The sequence below is a fragment of the Aulonocara stuartgranti genome (assembly GCF_965226115.1).
Source record: "Aulonocara stuartgranti genome assembly, chromosome: 10".
NCBI classification, from domain to species: Eukaryota; Metazoa; Chordata; class Actinopteri; order Cichliformes; family Cichlidae; genus Aulonocara; species Aulonocara stuartgranti.
In genome coordinates this window covers 34,403,391-34,427,249 of record NC_138946.1, presented here as the reverse complement: position 1 = coordinate 34,427,249, position 23,859 = coordinate 34,403,391, and the positions used below count along the sequence as shown (strand labels likewise).

General features: G+C 41.1%; 1 protein-coding gene and 1 long non-coding RNA gene across 12 annotated transcripts in view; one reads left to right on the top strand and one right to left on the bottom strand.

Annotated features, from left to right (window-relative positions):
- The window catches only part of LOC309715579 (phosphatidylinositol-binding clathrin assembly protein-like), a 43,914-nt gene extending 33,689 nt beyond the window's left edge, over positions 1-10,225 (bottom strand). For 5 of the 6 annotated variants that reach the window (XM_082548823.1, XM_082548826.1, XM_082548827.1 and 2 more), the window contains exons 1-6: positions 10,142-10,225; positions 9,744-9,956; positions 3,349-3,491; positions 1,916-1,991; positions 1,728-1,830; positions 944-1,037 (exon numbers count right to left, since the gene is read on the bottom strand). In XM_082548823.1, the coding sequence (XP_082404949.1) occupies positions 944-1,037; positions 1,728-1,830; positions 1,916-1,991; positions 3,349-3,491; positions 9,744-9,873 (546 nt within the window). In that variant the 5' untranslated portion in view covers positions 9,874-9,956; positions 10,142-10,225. Of the gene's footprint in view, positions 1-943; positions 1,038-1,727; positions 1,831-1,915; positions 1,992-3,348; positions 3,492-9,743; positions 9,957-10,123 lie in introns of all 6 variants that reach the window. The other variant, XM_082548824.1, reaches the window with a different exon arrangement.
- Positions 10,226-17,339: 7,114 nt separating this feature from the next.
- Positions 17,340-21,635, top strand: LOC309715597. Of its 6 annotated transcripts, none has more exons than XR_014279235.1 (5): positions 17,340-17,728; positions 18,144-18,986; positions 19,131-20,642; positions 20,796-20,945; positions 21,364-21,635. It is a non-coding gene; the product is annotated as an uncharacterized lncRNA (long non-coding RNA). The 6 variants fall into 6 exon arrangements; XR_014279236.1 differs by having other exon boundaries at positions 17,341-17,728; positions 18,144-18,238; positions 18,362-18,986; positions 20,796-21,635; XR_014279238.1 differs by having other exon boundaries at positions 17,343-17,728; positions 18,144-18,238; positions 18,736-18,986; positions 20,796-21,635.
- Positions 21,636-23,859: the final 2,224 nt, after the last annotated feature.

The window sequence follows — 23,859 nt, the reverse complement described above, 5'->3', positions numbered from 1 at the left end:
CTAAAATGCAGCCAAGCTGTTATTTTATAACCACTGAAACTATTTACAGAACAATCAGCTGTTCTGCATCAAATAAGATGCCACACAATCATCTATTTGTGCCCCTCCCAAAAATAATTTCTGTCCACTGTAAGATAAAAAAGCAGATCACAGGCTGATACCTGCAGGCCTGACAGCAGCAGGTGTGTCGCTGCTCCTGTTTCCACCTGCAGACAGCGTTTACACTGTTTGGTGGCTTTTTGGCAGCAGCTGTGACCTTCAGCAGTCGCCTCATTGTTCTGACACACACAACAACAATATCCACTACACTACACACTAAATGTCACAAATCTCTCTCTCTCTCACCGCCGTCACTCTTAAAACTTCGCCCTCTTCCCAAACAACCAAATGCCATTTTTTGATTGGTGGACATGGTATATTTTCCACAAACAGGAAAGGGGGGTTTTGGGGGGTTTTGTTTTTGCTCACAAGCAGAGAGGTCATTCGAGCGCGTCCCACAGTAAACTCCAGTGTTCGATTATTCAGGAGAAAACATGGCGTATATATTATTTTATTATAACTCTGGTTTTTCGTGGCCGATCAACACAATTTAAAAACTGGTATAAAGTCGACACTTTTAACACAGAAATCGATACTCTGGGTCGTCTTGGGTCGACATCAGCATCTTGTCGCTATGTCATCTTAAACTGGTCATGTGATTGATTTACTACGACTGTTTTGTTCTTCCTCAGCCAATCAGCAGCACTCGTGCGACTGTTTCGCAATAAGCTGATGACAGCGCCAACCGTCTGTGTGTGGAAACGCAGTAACATGTCCGCACCACGTTTTCGTGTCGGTAACAGTAACAGCGTTGTTCGATTACTGGTTACTGAAACGTTTACGCTGTTATTCCCATCACTGTAAGTTACTTGTGCTGAGACGTCTGACGATGCCGAGCACTCACATTGAAATCAAGCAACACATCCATCTGAGTCTGAATGACAGAAACGGTTTTAAGGAGTTTCTCTGTGTTCATGGTCCTCATGACTCCATCAGGCCTGTGAAAGCAAAGAGAAAGCATCATTATTTTAACGTATTTTAATTTTACTGTCACCCATGGTAATAATCGTTTCTTTGCTGTGGGTTAGAGCTCTGGATAATTAATGTTCATTTAAGTCTTTTTGTGTGGCTCGTCTGCCAAGTTGGCACTTTTGAAATGAACATCATTAGCCAGCAGATACGTCTCTACTATCTAAAGGATGTCAAGACTGCAAACGTCACAATAGAAATATTAATGAAGAATTAATGAAGTTATATGTAATTTAATTTAGAGTCCGACACTGAGACGTGCAGCTGTCCTACGGAGTGAAGTAAAATTATGACTACAGCTGCATTTGATGAAAACTAACCAGTAAAATTAGGCCCAATATGACAAATTATGAAATAAAATAAGAAAGATAATCAAATTCACAAAAAGATGCTAACGCTGCTATTTGGAAATATCTTGCCTTTAAAATGGTGAAGTGAAGCAAAACCAGGAACTCGGCTTTCCTCAAACAGAGCTGCAGAAGTTATATGTTGCTTTCTGCAACTTTAACAAAACTGTCACAAGGAAACAAAAGTAGTGCAACGATATTTTTAATATCACCCCGGAGTGTCACACACGATCACCTGAACGAGAAATTCAAGCTTTGGGGCTCAGGTGTAAGAAAGGACGAACACGAGTCAGTGAGAAACATGAACCTTACCCTCTTTTCACTTTAGTGAAGTCAAATGCGACTTGTCTGTAGGAGACAGCCTTCTCATTCAGGTAGCGGCTGTACCTCCTGATGAACGTTGACATATCATAGCCTACGTTAGAAACCAGAGAAGAGACGAGTGAGTATAGACGGCGTATCGCAGGGAAACGTGGCTGTCGTGGATGTTTGTGAGATACCTTGTAGGCCACTTCTGTCCAAAAAGTTGCTGAGGTTAAAAAGTGTGTTTCTTGAAGCCAGATATTGTATAAATCTCTGCAAAAAAACACCACATGAATGAACCATGAATGTCTGCAGCAGCGCTGCACGCCCACAGATGCTCAAAGCCTGTCACAGATTTAACTGTCTGTGAAGCTGGATTAACTATGAACTGTTTAAAGCTTTTATACCAGGGGCATCCAACTGCAGGCCTCGAGGGCCGGCGTCCTGCAGGTTTTAGATATAACCGTGGGTCAACACGCCTGACTCACACGATTAGTTTGTTAGCAGGCCTCTGGAGGACTTCAGCACATGTTGAGGAGGTCATTTGAGTCAGCTGTGTTGGACCAAGGACACATCTAAAACCTGCAGGACACCGGCCCTCGAGGCCTGCAGTTGGACACCTGTGTTTAAGAACATGTTTAGCGCCATCTTGTACCAGTACAGAACATAACAGCACTGGGCTGATTGGTTGGGGCTCATATACTTAGATTAGTTTATGGTAGCTAACTAGTAACGGAACCAAAAAAAGGACACTAAAACTAAAAAGCGGTCTAATAGAGGTCTTGATGCTCGATCATCCAGGTAAGTAAATCCCCAAAGGTCGATTCTGTCCACGTGGACGTTTTAACTTGTGTGTCTGATCTTATTGTAAAGCACTTTGTGATTTTTATCTGTGAAATGTGCTATATAAATAAATTTTACTTACTTAAACGTTTCATCATCATCCAGGTGACTTCTTCAGTCTCAGCTGACTGCACTGGTGCTGGTTTCAGTTATTGTGCAAATGTCCTGCTATAAGGTTGAAACCTGCAGTCAGCTGAGACTGAGGAAGTCACCTGGATGATGATGAAACGTTTCTCCCACTGAAACGTCCAGAAACATATTTATGTTTGCGCGTGATGCGCATGTAGGAACCCGTTTTTATTGCATAGATCGCATCTTGTGGACATCAGCTGTTTATGCCACTCAGTGCATCACAACTCAGAGGAAAGGTCAGAGTGTCTCACTGCAGCTTGGCGGTCCTCCTTTATTAATACAAACATTACACTTCCTGTTTCAGTGCAGCTAGCCAAACAACCAGAACCAGTTAGTGCTAAAGACAGTGGAAGCAGACGGTATGTTCTCAGTTTCTTCACATAAAGCTCATTGTTGCAGCGAGGAGCCTTGTTTTCCACTTAGTTACTGGTTACCTTACTAATTATTTAACATACCTAATGTTAGCCTATTAGCTGCCACTAACCAACCTGTTGACCTCATATTCTGTTTTGGCACAAGATGGCGCTAAACATGTCGTAAATACTTTAAACACCCATTTCTTAAACCAGTGTTCACAGACGGTGTTGAAGCTATGGCGGTTCAGGGCTCCGTGGTGTAAATGAGCCTTTGTAGTGTTTCATGTCCGCTTGCTGACCTCATTGCCATAGACCATCAGATGGTGTGTAGTGGTGAGAGACTTGAAGACAACCACCCAGCTGGTGCTGGCAGTCCGCTCAAACAGGGTATCAGCCAGCTGAGGGATGTTCACATTCATCTCGTTGGTGCACTGAATCAAGTCTGCAGGAGTGAAAAATGCAAAGTGGGAAAAGATGAGCTGAAGTCATACTGAGGCAATAATGACCTGCCTGAAACATCAGTCTGTTCTCTGGGAAGCAGGACAGCTGTGATGAGAGCTAAAATCATTTCATTCTCATCACGTTAAAAAGAAAACAAACATATTGAGGAATTAGAAGAAATCATCAAATCTTTAGAGAAGCCGACATGTCCCACCAGGAACAGGAAATACTGAACACAATTCAACTTTATTGTCATTGCACATGTTACAAGTACAAGGCAACGAAATGCAGTTGCTAAATACTGAAAAAGTTTGTAATGCAAAACTTGAATTAAAAGAAAAGTTTATATTTAAAAAAGAAAAAAAAACAATTTCTAGTACAAAGACTTCACTTTCAAAATGTTCAACATGGTAATAAATCCGGATTCTAGCAAACCAGTTAAGAATAAAGAAACAACTGTGATGCGATTAAAGATTTATCAGGCAACACCGTCTAAGATCCTGAAAGAAGAAACATCACTTTCAGGGACTTTTACAAAACTTTATATTCACAACAGATAACTTCATCAAAAAATAAAGTTGATCAGTTTCTTGACAACATAACTTTTCCAAAACTACCAGACAGTCAGGCAATGGCACTGGACTCACTGCTGACAGCAGGTGAGCTGCAGGAAGCCCTGATAAGTTTGCCCAACAGTAAGGCTCCAGGTCCAGACGGCTTTCCAGCAGAATTCTGGACAATTCTGGCACCATTACTCCACAGAGTGCTGCAGAAATCAAGGAAAATGACAGACGTCCACCAAACATGAATCTCCTGCTAAAACCAGGCAGAGACCCTGTGTTTACTACCAGCTATCGTCCAATATCCCTCATTAATGTAGACCTTAAAATAATCTGCAAAGCTCTGAGATCAGAGAAGAGAACCCCCCTCATAACTCATCCTGACCAAACTGGCTTCACTAAAGGCAGCACTCATCAACAAATACACGTAGATGACTTAATTTGATAGACTGTTCTTGCTGAAAAAACACTGAAACCACAGTATTGTTTCTAGATGCAGAAAAAGCGTTTGACAGAGTTAACTGGAAACTTTGGTTTCGAACCTCTTTCATTAACTGGTTAAAAATATGATATAATTCCCCAACAGCTTGTGTCAAAACAAATGACCAAACATCCTCCAGCTTCTGTCTCCTGAGGGGCACCAGGCAGGGACGCCCAGCAGGCAGGGACGCCCAGCAGGCAGGGACGCCCAGCAGGCAGGGACGCCCACCAGCCAGGGACGCCCACCAGCCAGGGACGCCCACTCTCCCCGTCACTGTTTGCAGTTTTTATCCAACCACCTGCAGCAGCAGTTAGACAGGCTGCAGTGATCATCCCTCTTTATGCGGATGATGTGTTGCTTTTTCTCCAGCACTCACAAACCAATCTCTCTGAGGTAATCACACTAATAAACTCTTTAGCAAGAGTTTCAGATTACTCAATAAACTGGTTAAAATCTGCAGTTCTTCTGATTAACTGCTCCTTCCATAACCCTTCTTCTGCCCCACTGCAATCTGGAAATATTAAATATTTAGGTATGGCACATGGTAGATGGACTGGTTCTTATAGCGCTTTTCTACTCAATCTTGAGCACTTAAAGCGCTTTACACAACTTGTGCTTTCACCCACTCACTCCCATTCGCACAACCACATTTTCCTTGGTGCTTTCTACCTAACATTCACACACACTGACTCTTAAATGGAAGTTGCAGTAGTTTTTCTGAAAGATGACTTTTTATGACATTTTGATACTCCGATGAGGATGGAGTTTCTCTCCGATGGATGCATCAGAAAGCAACTTGGGGTTAGTATCTTGCCCAAGGATATATGGCATGCAGACTGGGGGAATCGAACCACCAACCTTCTGATCAGTACCTGCTTAGCTTCCGAGATCAGACGAGATCTCTCCTACGCTTGCAGATTTAACTAAATTAAACCACATCTTAGGGCTGGGCCATATCATACCGTCCACGGTAATACCGGTGTAACGTTGGGCAACGATAGGAAAAAGAAATATGGTGATAGAATATGGGTAAAATGCACATGCGCAGTGCCTTTGTTTTCATACGCACATGGAAGGAAAAAGCATGGCGGTGACGGAGAATGAGAAGGGCGAAAGTGGATCGTTGAATGAAACTGATGAACCTGAACTGGTTTGTAAAAATGCTGCAGCTTCACTGGTGTGGAACTGGTTTAGCTTTCGTCCGTCAGATACACAACAAAGCACTATTTTTGGTAGCGCATGCTAGCGGGCCGTCGTTATTACCGTGTTGTTTGGAAAATACGGCGCACTTAAAATCAATCCTTTGATTTTTCTGAAAGTCGACAGAGCCCCTTATAATCCCGTGTGCCTTATGTATGAACTCTGGTCGTGTTTACTGACCTCGAAACGATTTTATGTGCACGGCGCTCGAAAATCTGTCACATGTTTCAGTACGACTTTGCTGAGCTACGAAGCCGCACCGCTTGATGGATTGTGGGAGCATTACGGCTATCGTAGGCGGAGCCTCGCGGAGTGATACGCACTGTGCTTCAACATAATGTTACCGTATTGTGTGTGTATAACCTCTTTTTAAGTGTTGTGGATATTATACATGGTTGTGCTCAGGATATGTCGGCCAGTTTCCACTGGAAATGCCTTTTGGTTAAACTGTCAGTGAGGAGTTTGCATTTGCACTGTTACGTTTTTATATAACTTTAATGCAGATAAAAAACAGCTGCTTGTTTAAGTGAAAATACATTGATGGGTTTTTTGCACTAATAAAGTTGAGGAGTTGTAAAGTATTTTGTCTCGTGTCAATTATATCGTCAGTTATGTCGTTATCACAAATTTTCAAATGTATATCGTGATAAATATTTTTGGTCGCATTTGTAGGCCGATTACGTCACAGCGGCACGACGAAGCCTGTCCAAATTCGAAGACTCCGACAAATGCATCCTTAATTTCCCCAGATTTGAAGGATGGGTCGGGTGTGTCCTTCGTGGCCCACCATATCCCAGAATTCATAGCGCGGTGCTGCAAATTCCAGTTTCCAGCAATGGCGGCGCTACTAAGTTTTAATGTTACTCTTATTAATCTTTCTGAGTCACAAAATAAACTTTTAAGATATTTTCAGGCGAGAATGTGGCTGTGTAAACTTCGAATATCTGCTCAGTTTATCAAGACACCACATATTTGCAAAAGTGCTGCTCGACAGCTAGCCGGGGGTTCAAGGGTGAGAACAGCAAACTCTCGGCACATCGTTTTAAACCCCCGCGATCTTTGGCTACTCGGGCTAAACATGATATATAAGTCACTTAGATAACTTAAAAATGTTATTGTTTGTCTTTTTCAGTGTTTTATTTGTGCCTGAGTGAATCAGTTTGGCTGAGATTAAAATTATTAGATTAGATAAAATAAAACTATTAATCCATCGGGTGGGTTCCTCCTTGGTTTTTACACAGCTGAATAAACGTCAAACAGAAAACTGATTAAACAGAAGTGTGAGACGGTCGAGAGTTTACTCCAGTGTCCAGTTCAACGTCCCCTCTAATGTTTCACGTGTCTGAGCGAACACACAAACTCCCTGAGCGTCCCTGGACCACTGTGAGCAACAGCAGACGTGTGCACTGTGGTCACGCCAGCATCCAATCCATGCAAGTTACATGTTTATTAAAGTAATCAAATTACAGCATTTATGTTAGACTACTTTTAATTGACTGCTTTAGTCCACTTACAATGAAAATTTAAATAAATCTTGTTCATGACCTGTGCAGCATGTTAACACTATTGGAAGGAAAAATAACCTGAACTCCAATTTTGAAAAAAAAAACTTCTTCTTTTTTATATATTTATAAAGCTCTGACTGTATTATGAGTCTGTGGGAGAGAGTCTGTAACTCTGTCTGCAAATACAGTAAATAATGACCAATGTTGGGCAATTAATTATATAGTTACTTCTTCAAAAAAGTAACTGAGTTTTGCAAACAAAGTTTTTTGCAGCTGTTTACCGTAATTGTCGGGCTATAAGCCGCTACTTTTTGCACAAGCTTTGAACCCTGCGGCTTTTAGTCAGGTGCGGCTAATGTATGTACAAAACAGGATTTTCCCCTGATTTTAGCTTGTGCGGCTAATATTCAGGTGCGCTTTGTAGTCCGGGAAATACGGTACCTAAAAATGCAGCCAAGGCGTTTTTTAAACAAACATTTCAAACTATTTACAGAACAATCAGCTGTTCTGCATCAAATCTGATCCCACACAAATTATTTGTGCCGCTCCAAAAAATAATTTCTGTCCACTATGAGATGAAGGAGAACAACAGCCTGATACCTGCAGGCCTGAGAGCAGCAGATGTGTCACTGCTGTAACACCTGTAAACCATTGTTCTGACACACACAACACAACTATTGACTACACTACACACTAACTACACACTAACTACACACTAACTACACAAGATTTGTGCTAAACGTCTCAAATCTCTCAAAACACGCCGTCACTCCTAAAACTTCCCCCTCCCTAAACAACTAAATGCCATGTTGCCATGTCATTTTTCCACCAATAGGAAAGGCTGGGGGAGGGGGGCTGTTTTGCTCACAGGCTTTCCAGCGTTTTCCTTATAAAACGCTGTTTTCACCGTTTCTTCCCGCAGTAAATAGAAACAACGACAGTATTCAGGAAGAAAAACAAACATTGCAGATATTTTATCATAACTCTGGTTTTACGTGGCCGATCAACACGATTTAAAAACTGGTATAAAGTCCACACTTTGTCCGTCAGTTGTTCCGTCTGTCCTGCTCACATCTCCAATGGTTGGACACGTTGTCATTAACGTGGCTTCACTCCACATCAGCCGCTTTGCTAAAACACCGGTGTCGCACATGAGGACGCTGTCATAGCCTGTCAGCCACGTTGATTAGCTGCGTATATACGAATGTGAATCGCGTGATTGGCTGGACTTTGGGATAAGGCGGCATCGTTCTGATCCCATACGGGAGCAGCCAGTCACTCACTGACTAACATGCAGAACAGAATTGTTAAAGTTTTTGTTTTCATTTCAATTCAGGTTAGATTTTTTTTTTTTGTGCGCAACGCAGATTTCCTGTGCGCAGAGACCAAGCCAGCAGTGCGCAGCTTAGAGGGAACATTGGTCCTGTTATATTTTAGACAGCAAGGAGCAGCCGGCTGAGTTTATTAAACTCCACCGAGTCAATCTGCAAATTTTATTAAGTGTAATAAACAATCATCTTGTCTTAATTTTAGTTAGCACATACCTTAAACACTTCAAGCTGTAAGCTAATGATAGTTATATGAGAGCAGACACATGCTGGTGCAAGAAGCTGTACGTTTCCCATCCAATGGATGCATGGTCCATTGGACGGGAAACATACATGTAGCCTTGCAGACTAATCGCAAAAATCATCGGTGACTAGTTGACTATCAAAATAATCGTTTGTGGCAGCCCTAGTTTAAAATGTACTTTTTGATGCAGATCATTCTGCCATGATATATAGTAAAGATAATTGTTTAAAAAATAAAAAAGTTCCTTTCAGTAACTTAAAACATCAAACACCACCAACAGAACCCAGAAAGCAGCTTTCAGTAGGCTTATTGTGGAGGAATACTTCCTCCACAATGCACAAGGTAAGCTGTGCTGAAAGTAATCTGCATTTACCAACTCTTGGTAAAGTTGTAAAGTCGGTAACTACGAAGCTGCTTCCAGGAATAAGAGCAGAGTCAGCTACACAGCATGTTGTACAGAGCTGTAAATGATTATGACTGTGGTTATCAAAGTCCAGCCTGTGTGTGTTCTGTATAACAGAACGAGCTCTGTGACTTTAGAGCCTTTCTGGATGTTGGTTGTTGACCCAAAGTCCCATCATGTATTTCAAAAGAATAACACAGATTTGAGCCTTTTAGCCTCACGTGGAACAGGCGGGTTAAACTTTCTAAAGCTACTCGGCGAGTTCTTTGCAGGTGGAGTTAAAGTGTGGGCAATAACATCCTGCTGGTAAATACAGTTGTATGAAGCGTACAGTACAGATCCCTGCTTACATCAAACACGGTGGGTTTACTTTTCTCGAAAGTTTCCTGAAACTCGTAAAAGCACCGTCTGGCCCTGTGATTATAGCGTTACAGTATGTGCAGGCCCCACAGACACAGCGCTCAAATCCAGTATTAACCGAAAAAATGGGAAGGAAATGTGCAACTTTTCTAAACAGGGAAACGAAACTTACAGTTCAAGTGCTTCTTCTTTGGCCCCATTATTTCATGAGTGGTTGCCTTGCAGACAGTTTTCGAAATCGCCGAGCCGGTGACGCTGTGCTGAGCGGCCGTGATCCTGTCAGTAATGCTCTGTCCGGACATTCTGTATCGGCTCCAACAAACTCTTCTTGCTGTTAAAAACGTCTCAGCAGACTGGCTTAGATTCTTCAAAGGTTCTGTTCCACCTGACAACACAGGAAACAACCAGACAGAGAAGAAGTGATGAGAAGACGGCAGCCGTTAAATTGATCTCATAAGCTAGCTAGCTATCCAACCGACTCCAGATAAATTATTCACACAGCTTAAAAACACGAACTGAATGTGCAGCGACAAATAAAAGCCTGGCACTTACTAACGGTGTGATACGCACCCTGCCTTTTACTCGATGCGGTAGGTCTGTAGCCGTTTTTTCCTCTTCCTGTTCAAGTCAACTCACATGTCGTCGCCAGATGGACTAAATGAAAGTAGAAGTTACTTCCGGTTACATTTTCCACAATAAGTGTAGCCTAATTTTCAGGGGGAAAAAATAAAAGCACAACGATGAAATACCACTAACATTTTATGTGTTCAGTGTTTTTTGAATTTAGTCTTTACAAAGCGATCAACAGAACAGCTCTAAAAGAAATAAAGTAGTGCAAATGGACCGCCACCATCGGGCTTTCACAGATTCGGTCTCCAGTAATTTTTCCATTCAAGTGAAGCTATTATATGAAATCCAACACTTCAGTTGCCATTGAAATAAAATGTGCATCATTTATTTATTATTTATTTATTTATTTATTTAGTTTCACACATGGTACACTAGTAATTCATTTCCTATTCACAACCTTCCTTTCAATTAAAGTAGCACTGGTTCCATGCATGAAAAGGAGCCAGAAGAATAAATTCTTATTGACACCTGCCCCCTATCTGTGATAAGACAAGTAGGCAACCAAAATTACACTCTGACAATAGTTTGCACATAACAAGAAAACAAACAGAACAATATACTCAACAATGAGCAATACCACTAAATATCAAACTATAGGATATTTTTTTCTACATTGATACACAGTGCCCTTTTAAACCATAAATAAAGATTCAGTTCAAACTTTTATTTTAGCGTAAAAATGTGGAGTGCCAACTGTGCCAAAATTAATCAACTAAATACGTCATATGTCATAAATAATTTTAAATAATTTATTAAATGTGTCAATAATGAATGAAAATAGGAAATAACCAAACAAATATATACACTTGATCACATTGTTTCTCCTGTATCCGTGGTTGGACTACTATGCGAATGTTCCTTTCCGTGTTCCCTTTTTCCAGGGAGGCAGAGGAGTGTGATTTCCCCTGTAGTTGGAGCACACCCTCCGGTCCCCCTTCTTAAAAACAGGAACCACCACCCCAGTCTGCCAGTCCAGAGCCACCGTCCCAGATCTCCATGCAATGTTGCAGAGGCATGTCAAACAAGACAGTCCTTCAATATCCAGAGTTTTTAGGAACTGAGGGCGAACCTCGTCAGTACCGGGGTCGGCCACCAAAGAATTGTTTAACTACCTCAGTGACCTCGCCCCCAGTGACGGGCAAGCCGTCCCCTTCATCCCTAGACTCTATTTCATCTATAGAAGGCGTGTCAGTCAGTGCCTGATTATATCCTCAACTGAAGTCAGCAGCACCGCACCTCTGCTATACACGGTGTGAGTGGAGCACACGTATCTTTCCATGACCTGGATACACTTACACAACACTGGCAATTAAAGTGGTTATTAACTCACTGTGTTAGTTAATATGTTAACCCCACCCCTTTCATGTTCACATGAAAGGGGTGGGGTTAGTACCATCAAACTAACCTACAAAGAACATTTCACTGGTCATATGACTTTTCTTCCACAGGAAATGATCCCTACCAGCACCAACCCTTCCAGAAATGTTTAATTGGTGATTAAAAATCTTTAAAGAACAAAAAATGTACAAGCAAATGCAGCACTGTTATAAAAAGGACACGATGTGAATGCTGCATTATTGTACGATCTACTGTACAATATAAAGCTCCTTGAGGTGACTGCTGTTGTGATTTGGCGCTGTATAAATAAAACGGAACTGAACTGAACTGAATTGCTGCAGAAATCTGTTAACCTGTTAACTTAGTGAGTGGTAAACACTTTAATTCCAGTGATCTCTTTTATCACTGAGTGCGCTTTCTGTGTTTATTTCTAAAGTGACTGCTGCACTTTGGAGTCTACAACTTTAAACTGGATCAATTTATCCTTTAAAGCAGGGCTGTCAAACTCAAATACACAGTGGGCCAAAATTCAAAACTGGATCAAAGTGGCGGGCTAACATTAATATTTATTGAAAAAAAATCTTCCTCCAAATATAATAAGGAATCTTTTCTTATGGACTCAAACAAGTTTTGCTGAAAAACTAAGTATGGAACAATCAAAGCTTAATACTAAACAATATATATAACTTATATAAACGTATATATAACTTAATATTGCACACATACAAAATCAAACTTCCAATTAAATAACACATCAGTGGAATTCATTTCTTAAATAAAAATTGTATTTGCAGCCTTCTGAGTTAAATTTGATCATTTTATCATTCATCAGATTTTCATCATATTCTCCCACCTGTCCAGAAAGCTCCTGTTTTCTGCCTTTCTTTTTGACATTTTGGGATCGGTGGCATGGCAGTATTTGCATGGTTGCTATGACTATGGTCAACAGAGGAGAGGGTGCTAATAAGTCCTGTCATGACTGACGTGCCAAAACACCAACAGAGCATTCTGGGAATTGTAGTATTGGCAGTACATGCACTGTATAATACTGGCAGGCCAGCTCTATTGTTAATTTTGTATGGCTTCGCGGGCCAAATGTAATTAGTCTGCGGGCCAAATTTGGCTGTTTATCTATGTTCGCACTCAGGGAGTTCAACACATAGAGAGAACAGTACGTCACTGATCACGTGACTCTGTTCAGACGAACCAAGCTGTTTCTGAAGCCCCGTGAACATGTCAAACTCTTCCGGCCAATTGTGTCAAAAAAAAAAACCTGGAATGGAGAATGGGCCTTAACCTTTTTTGAGGAGAAAGCATCAGGATATCTCAGTAGTAGTAGTCACACACTACTAAAATAAACCAGTGGCCTGCTCTGCTCTTCTCCAACAGGCCTACAACAGGGCAAATCAACTCAAATTTAAAGTGGTGAGTCAGAAAACAATTATTGAAGCAAAGGTCCGGATGATCATAATATCTAATTATTTAGTGTTATTTATCTATGATATAAATAGACACACACACTTGACTTCAGAAAAATAAAATAAAGAAAATCCTGCATTTCCTCTTTTCTGTTTCACATCCTCACTGGACAGTCCCAGTCAATTTTACAGATACTAAATCTCTACACGGCTTCATAGCTGTGAACAGTTTCAGAGGCTCCCTTTCTTCCCCTCTTTAATTATGGAGTGAAATTTGCAGCAAAAGTGTTGCAAATGCATATTTATGATATGTTTGACAGGCGTGAACTAAGATTTACAAAAGTGCACAATCATTGTGTAACTTTAGACTCACAGGTGCTTTCTTCAATCCACACATGAATAAGAAGCATTGAGCACATTATTTGTAAAATGAATAAATACTACATTTATAAAGTTCAGCTTCATGAATCATTTTCTTTTAAAAAAAAACATTTCTGTGCATATACGGATCCATTTTATTTGAAATAAACGACTTTTTTTAGATGCCGGTATACAGTGGACGGCCAGATGTCCCACTTTTACACGGGGACTTGAACATAGCTTATATTTGTGATCTGTGTGAAGCGGGCAGCATTAAAGCCTTAAAACCCCAGGTGGGCATGGGATGTGATTGGTACGTATCAGGTGCACATGCATTTAAGGTTTTGTGAGCAAGCGAGAGATGTTACGTGTAGTTTCAGGTATTTGTGTGCACAGGAAGTTTTTTGAAAGAGAAAATGAACAGACTCGTGAAGCTGAACTTATAAATCGTGCATAAATTATCAGCATTTATTCAGGCTTGTACACTTTCGGGGTGGCTGTAGCTCAGGTGGTAGAGCAGGTCAGCTGCTGGTTGGTGGTTCGATCCTTGGCTTCCCCAGTCTGCATGCCAAATGTCCTTGGGCAAGATATTAACCCCATGAGTATGAATGTAGATTCGTTTACACTTGTGTTTAGAAGTGCTTGTATGTGGGTGAATGAGGCATGTTGTATACAGTGCTTTGAGTACTCCGGGAGAGCAGAAAAGCGCTATATAAGAATCAGATCATTTACATTTGTAAAATACTTGTGCTTCGTATTTGTGTGTGGATTGAAGCTCGTGAGTCCTCAAAAGTTACACACAAATCCATTTTTGCCCTTCTTTTTTTAAATACTTCACTATTTTCCTTTTTCTTTCTGCCGTTTTGTGTTGTTTCACTTTGAATTTGTTTAAAAGGAAAAAGCTGAAAATTTAAATAGTTAAAAGTTGAAATGTAAATAGTTGGTTTTTGTATTATATAATTTATTTATTACATTTTATGTGGAGTGAATAAATAAAAGTATATTTACAGTGGCCCCTACAGACAAAGCACGTACAAAACACAATGGAAGTGCTCCAGGATGCTAGGGGGCAGTGTTGAGCTTTTGTTACCTAGTGGCTACACAATCCAGGAAGTACCAACGACCAGATTTGGTTTGTGGTAGTAACAAGTAAATGAACATTTTTTTTAATTATTTATATTGACATATATATATATAGGGCTGTTCGATATAACGATATATATCAGATGACAATATAAAAATGTCTGTCGTTTGTTTCATGGTGTCACAAAATAAACTGTTTATGGCAATATTTTTTCATGGTTTTGATGGTCACTGTAGTGGCTTTTTCTAAATTCTTAAAGTTCTCTCTTTGTCTTATATTTAATATAACCACACTACAGACAGACAAGCGCCTGTTTTTATGTGTTGTCGTTAGCAACGACGACGGTAACACCGTTGCCTGTTCGCTTGTTTATTTTCCACATAGACCTTTCACAATAAAGCTCAAGATCCTGTTCAAAATAAACTGAATCATGTGAAAGAGTATGCAGAGTGCTTGCGGATGAGAAGTAAAAAAGAGCCGTCAGGTGCTAAAAAATAAACCTTAGACTCAAACATTAGAACAGCACGCTGTATAATAAATACAAAGAAAATGGCGGCCGTTACAACTCATGTCTAAAAATGTATAGTTTCATGCATCGGTTAAAACATTCAACTCCCGGTACACGACGCTCAGCTGGAAACACTTCACGCAAGTCGAGCTGCACCAGATTCATAGAATTTTCAGAAAATGTTAAATTTTTGTGATTTATATCGTTATCGGAACGATAGATCGGGATATGAGATTTTGGTCATATCGCACAGCCCTATATGAGTGCTTGTGTATAAATACACAAACAATACACATATGCTTTCAATTGTGTAATTTAAGTGATCTAGGTAGCACTGTTTTGGAAGTTCAGTTAACGCTAGACATGGGTTTTGGAGTTTGTAAGTGCTTTGTCTCTAGGGGCCACCGCATATATTTATATATAAACATATATTTATTAGGGGTGCAACGATACTCGTATCGATATTGAACCGTTCGATACAGTGCTTTCGGTTCGGTACGCATATGTATGAACAATACAAAAATTTATTTATTTTATCAACTTTCCTTCTGACGATGCTGTCTGTGTTGAGCGCTCAGTGGATCTGCGCTCGACAGTGCAGCCTAGATCCACTGAGTGCAGCGCAAGCTAGCGAGACAGAAGCTAAGCTCGTTGCAACATGGCAAACTGAACCTCCCCCACCCTCATTCAGATCTGGCCTTTGGAACTATTTTGGTTTTCATGTGACGTATGACCCTGAAGGTAAGCGCGTCATGGACTAAAGTAAAACAGTATGTTGGATGTGCCACGCAATGCTCAATTACATTGGTGGGAGCTAGTGTGTTAGTGCAGTTAGCTCGTTAACGTGTTGGTCGTCCAGCCCCACGCACGGGGCGATCCGCGGTAGCTCGTTAACGGAGATTTGCCGTGTTGTGGCGTTAACGTCATTTCAAGGAGATTAACCTGAAAGCACTAGTGGGAACACAACGAATATGACTGCACATTTACTCCGACATCATCGTAGTGCAAAGACAAGTGGAAGCAGACAAAAACAACCAGCACCATGCTACAAACTTTACCCGAGTCATTTAGACAGCCGTTAGCACAGGATTCTCCTTATGGGGACCTGATATGTTTAATATGCTGCTGAGAATATAGCCCAGAAGAAGCGGATAGTATAGCTTTTATTTTGGAAAGAGACATTTCTCTGTAATAAACTCTTTTCCAAAGATGAGTGATTCCTCAATCAGATACAGGGCTTGCAATATCGCTAGCCCGACGTCCTGGGGCTAGCGATTTTTCCAGTCGGGCTACCAAAATCTATCTCTTCCCTGCCCGTCGGGCTATTGTAGGAAGGAAAAATATATGTCAATGCTTTTGCATTCTTTCAGAAATGTAGCTGGGTAATTATGTCATTGGCATCGGTGAGCCACTGTCAATATGTGACATATTGAAATCGCGTTTGAATTTGCGCTTGTTTTTTGCTTTCACTTTGCAATCGTGCGAACTGTGTATAGAGAGCGACAGCACTGATCTGTGAGTGAAGATAATTTGTGCACCAATTCCTCTGACATCGTCTTATTAATCGTTAGCTTACTATGCAAACATGACAAGTGAAATCTCCCGCAGCTTAAACATGTGAGAGGTTGATCGCGCAGAGAATCGCTGAGCTTATGTGAGTGTGTAAAAGCATTTCAGTTCTGCTGAGCCAAATAAGACAGGTCAGGGTGAAGAAGTGACAGCCAAAGAAAAGCTTACCGCAAAACGGAGAAGTTATGACAAATCAGACTATAAGGCAAAAAGAAAGTGCAGCTTTATGGTTTCATGGACAAAATAATTTCTGTGGCTGCGATATGACGAGCTAAATAACCAGGGCTGCACATAAGTGGTCCGCAGGTGCGCATTCACTGTCAAAATAAAAAACGCGCACAAGATAAGAAGTTGCAACGCGTGTTTGCGTACATAAGATTTTCAGGAGGAGGACAGACATTTGTTTAGAACTCTTAAAGATGTCGAAGAAGCTCCTTTAAGCAATTACTTTGGTGTTCCTCCACCTCCAAACAAATGTCAGAAGGAGTCCGAACCACAAAAGAAGCATGTATTCTCGGAAAAGTAGTTGCAGGAGGTGAGCTGGCTTCAAACAAATGATGAACACACAGAGATGTGGTGCGGAATGTGCCGTGAAAATTTAATAAATGACAAATTAAAAAGGCATGAACATTTTTTTTTGTATCGAAAAAAATATCGAACCGTGACACCAAAGTATCGAACCGAACCGTGGATTTTGTGTATCGTTGCACCCCTAATATATATAATAAATAAAACCACGTTTTTTTTACATTAGTAATTCCTTTTGTGCATAATTTTATATTGTTGTTAATAATAAATTAATTAAAGCAACAAAACAACCTGAAGAGTCGATTGGGAGCCGAAAGAGCCGACTCTTTTTAGTGAGTCGAGCCGAAAGAGCCGGTTCTCTAAAAAAGACCCGGAATTCCCATCACTACCACACAGCATGACTGAGAGAAACACGGGGCTAAAATACGCGGAGGGATAACGAGGGAATGGGACACACAGGAGGAGAGCACAGCTGGGAGTAATCAAACACAACAAGAGCAGGGGAAGCCAAACTAGGCACACTGACGAAGGCTGTGCAAATTCAAAGAGTCCTCCAAATGTGGCGACAAATGCCTTCTTGTTTTCCTTGAATTCGAAGGATGGCTCGGGTATCCTTCGGGTCCTACCATATCCCAGGATTCATTGCGGGCCATACAGGAGTTTTTCTGATAACGATGGCGGTCAGAACGGGAGTTAATGCGGGAGAGGAAACGCTTTCAAATGTAAGTGTATGAAAATCTGCTGGTACAAAAGTTACATTTTTATAGCGGTTGTGTTGTTAGACTTTGGCATCTGCATAGACATGTTTTTGTTTTTTAAATGAAAATAATCGTAAACTAGCTTGTACGGTGGGTCCCGCGGTTTTTACATACGGCTAATTTCGATTTTTGTGATATGTTTTAGGGACCAAAGATCAAACGGCTGAATTGATAAAAATAAGAGGAGAAAACGATCCCCTCTTCACTGGGGTGCAGGAATAAATCAGTTTACACATCACACGAGGCCGGTTTTATTAACCCTCATGCTGTACAGAACCTCTGATGTTCCTCTGATGTTCTCCTGTGAAAACTTTTGGATTTAGAGATTAATATAGTTGCCATGGTTTCCTCTCTTCTCTTATGTGTTGTGTGTGATCAGGACAATTCTGGGGAAGTTGGGCCTGCGGGGGAAAGTCACCCACCTCGCAGGCCAGAAAGAAATGGGACAACTTAAAAAAAAAAAATAAATACAAAGTACGTATGTGTGTTATCAAGAAGATAATTATTAAGAACACAAGTTAAGAAATGTACAAATACTAAGAGCTGTTGTGGTGTTTTTATTTGTCTACTGTCATTTTTGATTTCCTCTGCCTTTAGGAAGTATCCAGGCTCAGGAGAGGGGGTCAGTGGGAAGCCCACTGCTGTGCTTGGCCCTGGTTTGCCCTCACGGATGAGGTGAGAGGACAGATGCCTTCCATTAGGCCTCCTGTCCTAGTGTCCTCTCTCCCTGAGGACACTCCAGGGCCAAGCACAGCAGTGGGTGAGCAAAACGACAGCAAGGAGGAAGTGATGTGGAAACTTATTTCAACTTCTTAGAGACCTGAGTGTGTTTAAATGTTTACCTTAAAACTTAATCTATAATAAAGTGACACTCCATCTTTGTTCATTACAAAAATAGTGAATATTACATTACCAAAAACACATTTCAAAAAATCATCACCCCATTTTATACTAAATTTCATAATCAACAGGACCCAAGATCTACATCACTGGGGACGGCTACATCCGCCGTGGGGAAGCACGAGCGAAGGACACCATTGGGACCAACCTCTGTCTGGATGCACCGCTCCGGTGGTTCGGCTGGGGTGGGATGGTTTGGAAAAGCCTGATCCCTTTTCTCTCTCTCAATGCCGTCAAGGAAGAGTCGTACCATATGTCCTGGTGATCCCGGAATAATATCCGGAGTTGTCATCGACTCATGCCACCTCACGACACAACTACAGTAAGTATTGAACTTTGAGTTCTTACTGCTCTTTGTTAATGTTATGGACAATATAGGGCCATAAACAAGATCTGCCAAAAACTGATAGAAACCATTTTCTGAATAACTTCATCTCTTCTTCTTCTTCTTCTATTCACAAATAAGGACTCACAGGCTGCACAATCCTCGGCTGCTCCTCAGGAAAATATCTGTAACGTTGCTGTTTCACTTCAGCCGCATGAATCGTGTCTCACATAATCTTCCTATGAACATCTTCCCTGTTTTCTAGTGTATTGTGTACTGTAACTTATTTTCAAAAGGGATTATTTGCTACAAAAACAGTGACTGGGTTCTATCAGAGTGAGTTGGACAGACGTGCATGAGCTGTAATATTTGTATGTATTTGATGAAGGCTCATAAGTGTCAAGTTAATTTTGTAGACAGAGTTTGTACTTTCAGAGAAATATTGTAATGATTTCGGGCGTGTAAATTTCAAGCAGGAACCTCAGAAACACACTTGGTGTTTAAGAGGTTAACGATGTTTGTGCCATCTCAAAATGCAAAGAGACTCCATGACAGCAGCAGGTGTTACTGTATTATATCAGAACTGGATCCAGCAGAAATGTATTAACCTGTTAATGTGTTTGATGAAGAGATGCCTTATTTCCACCACCGTTGCATATCCGGGTTTTAAAACGATGCGACCAGGTCGGGGTGATCACCTGGGACTTGAAAGAGGGAGTGGCTAAACCACACATTACAAAGTGTAATAAGGTGGCAGCCATCACCGATGGGGAGATTGTAGTGAAGCGTGTTTGAGGAGTTCTCCAAAGTCCACGAGGGGGGGCCTCATATATATAATAAGGGGGCATGAACTGAGAGGCACAGCTCCCCCTTAGGTCATAAACATCACTGCATGGACTCAGTTTTTCAGGGCACCTGCCCTTCCACTGGCAGAAGGTCTTACTGCGAAAGCGGAGGATCTTCTGCATCCTCCTGGCCTGTAACGACGCCAAAGATGAGCTCAACCAAGGGGGGGTCGTGGAGGTCAGTATCTGTGGTCCCATCAGAACTGATATTTAGCTTTTCAAAGAAACCGTTATTGTTTTTATGCATTTACCAGTCAAAATTGTTGTCAGTCAAACACTAAATTGTGGGAACATGAACAACCACTATTATTTTATCATTTGTGTTTCTGGTATTCATACAGTCCATTTCCATCATGCCTACATACATTTGTATTGTATGGGCTAGATTACACTCAACAGTCTTTATGTGCTCGCTAACAATGATGGAAGGATTAGATTATATCGTTTTAAATGCACAGACAAACGGCTTTAGTGAGTGTGATGTATACAATGAAAACAAAAGGAGGAACAATGGAAGTAGTCGACATATAATGTAGTGAAAGCTGTCGCTGAAGCATGGGTTTAAAGGAAAATACTCAAACGTGTTGTGTGTCCAAGGTGTTTGTAGACTCGTCAAGAAACAAACGCCTGTCACGGATCTATACACTCACTATAACTGACGTTAATTTTAATGGACTTTTCTGTGTTTGGCAGTGAGGAAGGTTGTCAGGGAAACAACACGTTCCTATAAAAACTCTCCAGCTGAAGCAGGTAATGCTGCACCTGAAGTGTGATACTGACAGCTGGAAGTCATCTGGTACATTTGGCGGTAGGTGAGCAGATTGTATTAGCCTGTGGGCTTTGTGTGCCTGTGGGCTTTGTGTGCCTGTGGGCTTTGTGTGCCTGTGGGCTTTGTGTGCCTGTGGGCTTTGTGTGTTAGTTAATGAATAAATCTTTCATTCTGTCATGTTTGTGATTCCAGGATGGTTGAACCATGACAGTCTCCCTGTGGAGGGAGGCAGCCATTCACCACTTTGTGACCACATAAAGGTCTCCCATGTGAAGCTGAACCAGTGTGCTTATGGCCCACAGCTGCACACCGCTGCACACCGCATCATTCACGAAGACTGCGGTATGAAGAAGCCATATGTTCGTACCAACATGTAACAGCAATGTCACATTAACAAAATATTTAGAATGATGGGTTTTGAAATGTAAACAGATGCACTGTGTTGGTCAAAATATGACATCATACTATCAGAAATGATTTCATCATCTGTTGTTTTTAATGTTTATTCAACTGTATTCTAAGCTGCCTGTTGTGTCCCATGACCTCATACTGTTTGTTTTTTATTTTTTTATTTTATCTTGTTGCATAAAAATGTTCCTAAACAAATAAAAAGTGTCAAAAAAAAGAAAGAAAAACAAAGTATGTACAGCAGTATTCAAATCTGAATTTTTAACCAGACGTTATTGAACGTATTCATATAAACCTGCACTGTTGCTGCGTTTGTCAGCTGCCACCTTTCCTCTGCCTTTACGATTGCTAGTATCCAGCGTCAGGCGTGGGAGTGAGTGGGAAGCCCACTGCTGCTACATGGCCCTGGTTTCCCTCATGGATGAGGTGTTAGGACGGAGGTCTTCTACCACTCGTCCAGGAGGATGAGGACCAGCTGCAACCAAGAAAGAAAAGAAAGATTGGATATGAGAATGTGAAGGGAAATGGAGGAAAGAGCAGAGAAGGCTGTTTGGTTTACTTGAAAAACTTGCCTAATTTTTTTTGTTAAAGTTCTGTAAATAAAAATCGTTGTAAATATTTCAACTTTATTTGCATTTTTTCAAACTGTGCTAGAGATGGGCTGATCCGATATTATGTATCTGTCCCCCAGAGCTCGTCAGAAGGCAACACACACGTTGAGCATAACGTGGACCAATCTTGGTCCGCACACGTTGGTTAAAACAGACTTTTTTCTATGCTAAGTATAAGTACCTAATATCGATAGCTTGCTGTAGGGTTTAAGGCTTAAGCTAAGAAATCTGTACAACTGTGTCCATTGAAAAGCTGTTGATTAGGGTCTGTTTAAAAAAAAAAAAAAGAATTGGTGTTGTGTGTTTGCACCACCAGACTTATGAAATGGACAAATTCAACCACATAAAAGCTTCTTAGCATTGTTGGGGTTTTGGCTAGGTGAGTATGACTACAACTCCCAGAATGCACCGGACAAGGGAGTGGGCATGGCTCTCTGCCCTGGCCGCTGACATGTTCGCAGCACTGGCAGTCCAGTTACATTTGTAAGAGAAGCTGCAGGTGATATAACAGGTTTTCAGCTCATCGGTTTCATGTTGCCGGGAAACAAACAGAATAAGGAGCACATGACCGCTGCTTCCCAATAATTTATCTGATGCTGACGTCTGTGCCCATCATGCAATCACAGAACGTCTACAAAACAGGAGACATGCATCTGAGAACACAAAACCATTGTTGCAGTTTGTAAAATCAGAGTCCAGACACGGACCGTTTTCCACCTTTTGCAATACTGACTTTCTCAGGATCTATCAAGTTTGTTTTGGGGTTTTTCTTTTTTACAGCTATACTTCCTCAGGATCGTTCGGATAGAGGATGGAAGGATAAGGTTGAGATTCAGGCAGCTAAGCATCCCTAAAATCGGAAATGGTAATAAATGTGCGTTAACAGCAGTAGAGTTAGCAAATAAAAGAATAAAAATAATTAAATATAAATAATATTTTTTGAGGAATTTCCCGTTACTGACTCCAATTTCACTCCAGCTGCAGTGCTGTGAAAGTATCTGTGAGAATGGAAAGAACCTATCCAAACTTACCTGTGGGGACAAAAGTAATTGCCCTGCTATCATCATTATTATTATTATTCTTACTATTATGCTGATGCAGGAACATCACCAACACAGGGACACCGTCGCTCATCATGAGAATCGGAGCTGTGGCCTCAACATAAGGTTAAAAATACCTCTGTCACCACAGCCATAAACACACGGTGCAGCCTGACAGATTAAGCTGGTGAGCTGCTGATATTTGGATCTGAACTATTTTACCTGCTTGGTATTTTTTCTTATTTGCATTTAGTGTGACCTGGTGTTGTGCTGCTGGAGTCGTAGTTTCCCTGAGGGGAAACTTGTCCACGTCTGCTTCAGACAAAAATGAATGTTTCACTGGTCCCAGTGAGCACAAAAATTGAGGCAATTTGTGTTTGTTCAGTCTTTTCTTTGTTGTAACTATGCTTCTTGGCTATAAAGGTCTTACTGCTGGAAAGCCCGTTTATTTCCCCTTCAATGGTGTCACATTTGTAAGGAAAATGTGGGTTGAGCAGCAGAGTTGAGTATGTGGGCTGTGGCCATGAAAAACTCGTCGAATGTTCTCTGCCAATGCCGGACAGCTTATTCTGCTACTGACACTTGTTGGGTGTCATTTACTGAATTCTGAAGAATATCTGCAATTAAACGGTTTATTCTTTTAACAAATAGGGGCCTCAGTAACACGTGGAAGGACCATACACAGCCACAACAGCCTGGCAACTCCTGGTCATGCACTGCAACTCATCCAGTGTGTGACCAAGGTGGTGTTGGGTTTTAGTTTATTCCCAAAAGAAAAATTAAAAGATATTCTGTAGAAAACATCCTAAACTGTTGTTTCCATAATGTGTCTAAAATCATGTATCACCCCATGTGTTTGCCTGTGTTCTGTTATCGCTACATGGCCTACTTCATTTTAACTGGTGTCCAGGTTGCGTGATGTCAAATTGTCCACAAAGACCTTCAGGTTAGAGTTGGCGAGCGGTGCGTCCTGTAGGTCAGGTCTGGGTGAACAGGCTGCTATAAAATCATGTGGTTAACCATCTGCTGCTGTGGGTTTAACACAGTCTACACAGACTCTACTAAAAAGTCAACCTGTTGTCCTAATGTGGCAGGTCTATGTCAGCAGTGGATGAACTCAGCATTTGGTAGCAAGTGTTTTTGTAAAGTTTTTGTTTCATTTTTAACAGTGATGAGCGGTATGGCCATGTTTATGAG